The 956-nt window shown below is 55.8% G+C and overlaps 2 protein-coding genes across 2 annotated transcripts in view; one reads left to right on the top strand and one right to left on the bottom strand.

Moving 5' to 3' along the window:
- The window catches only part of EMH_0086350 (uncharacterized protein), a gene marked incomplete at both ends in the record, with an annotated part of 11,042 nt that extends 10,642 nt beyond the window's left edge, over positions 1 to 400 (top strand). The window contains one exon of the mRNA XM_013494474.1: positions 104 to 400. Within this exon, the coding sequence (XP_013349928.1) occupies positions 104 to 400 (297 nt within the window). The remainder of the gene's footprint in view (positions 1 to 103) is intronic.
- Positions 401 to 858: 458 nt separating this feature from the next.
- The window catches only part of EMH_0086230 (uncharacterized protein), a gene marked incomplete at both ends in the record, with an annotated part of 2,356 nt that continues 2,258 nt past the window's right edge, over positions 859 to 956 (bottom strand). The window contains one exon of the mRNA XM_013494473.1: positions 859 to 946. Coding sequence (XP_013349927.1) covers positions 859 to 946 — 88 coding nt within the window. The remainder of the gene's footprint in view (positions 947 to 956) is intronic.

Raw genomic sequence — 956 nt, 5'->3', positions numbered from 1 at the left:
TACAAACAAAACACCATCAAGGCAAGCCCAAAAGAAACAACACTCGGGGTTAGGGTTTAGGGTTTAGGGTCTAGGGAATTAGGGTTTAGGGTTTAGGGTTTAGAGGGTTAGGGTTTATCGCCTCTCTGCTGTCACGGCGTTCTACACTGACTGCAGCAGCAGCAGCAGCAGAAGCAGTAGCAGCAGCAGCAGCGGCAGCAGCAGCAGCAGCAGCAGCGGCAGCACCAGCAGCAGTAGCAGCAGTAGCAGCAGCAGCAGCAGCAGCAGGAGCAGCAGCGCCAGTAGCAACAGCAGCAGCAGCAGCAGCAGCGGCAGCAGCAGTAGCAGCAGCAGCAGCAGCAGCAGCAGCATTTATTCGTTTTGTTTGCATGCAGGAGCAAACGTTTATATTCCCAGATAAAACAAAAATAAACAAAAAAATATTTTGTGGCGTTCGTCGGCTTTCGATTGACTGCAGCAGCAAAACGAGTTTGTCTTTGATCACCAAGCAAACTGCAGCAGCAGCAACACCAGCAGCAGCAGCAGCTGCTGCAGCAGCAGCAGCAGGGGTAGGAGCAGCAGCAGCAGCAGGAGCTGCAACAACACTTGCTGCTGCTGGGCTTGGTTTCGGTGCTGCTCTTGGTGCTGCTGCTGCTGCAGCAACAGTGGCAGCACCAGCTAAAACAGATATAAATGCAGCAGCAACAACAGCAGCAGCAGCAGGTGCTGCTGCTCCTGCTGCTCCTGCTGCTGCAGCAACCCCAGCAACTGCAGCAGCTGCAGCAAGACAAACAGCAGCAGCCAACACCCAGAAGGTATCGACTCCTCGCTCCAGTGGTGAAGGAACAGCAGCAGCAGCAGCAGCAGGCGATCGCAGGTCTACTGCTTCTGCTGCTGCTGCTGCTGCTGCTGCTCCTGCTGCTGCTCCTGCTGCTGCTGCTGCAGCAGCAGCAGGAGGGCCTTGGGGCTGCAGAGCT

Source organism: Eimeria mitis, genomic scaffold, assembly GCF_000499745.2.
Source record: "Eimeria mitis Houghton genomic scaffold, Emh_scaff117, whole genome shotgun sequence".
NCBI lineage: Eukaryota > Apicomplexa > Conoidasida > Eucoccidiorida > Eimeriidae > Eimeria > Eimeria mitis.
Note: the sequence above shows the minus strand (reverse complement) of the source record. Positions and strands in the feature narration are given on the sequence as shown.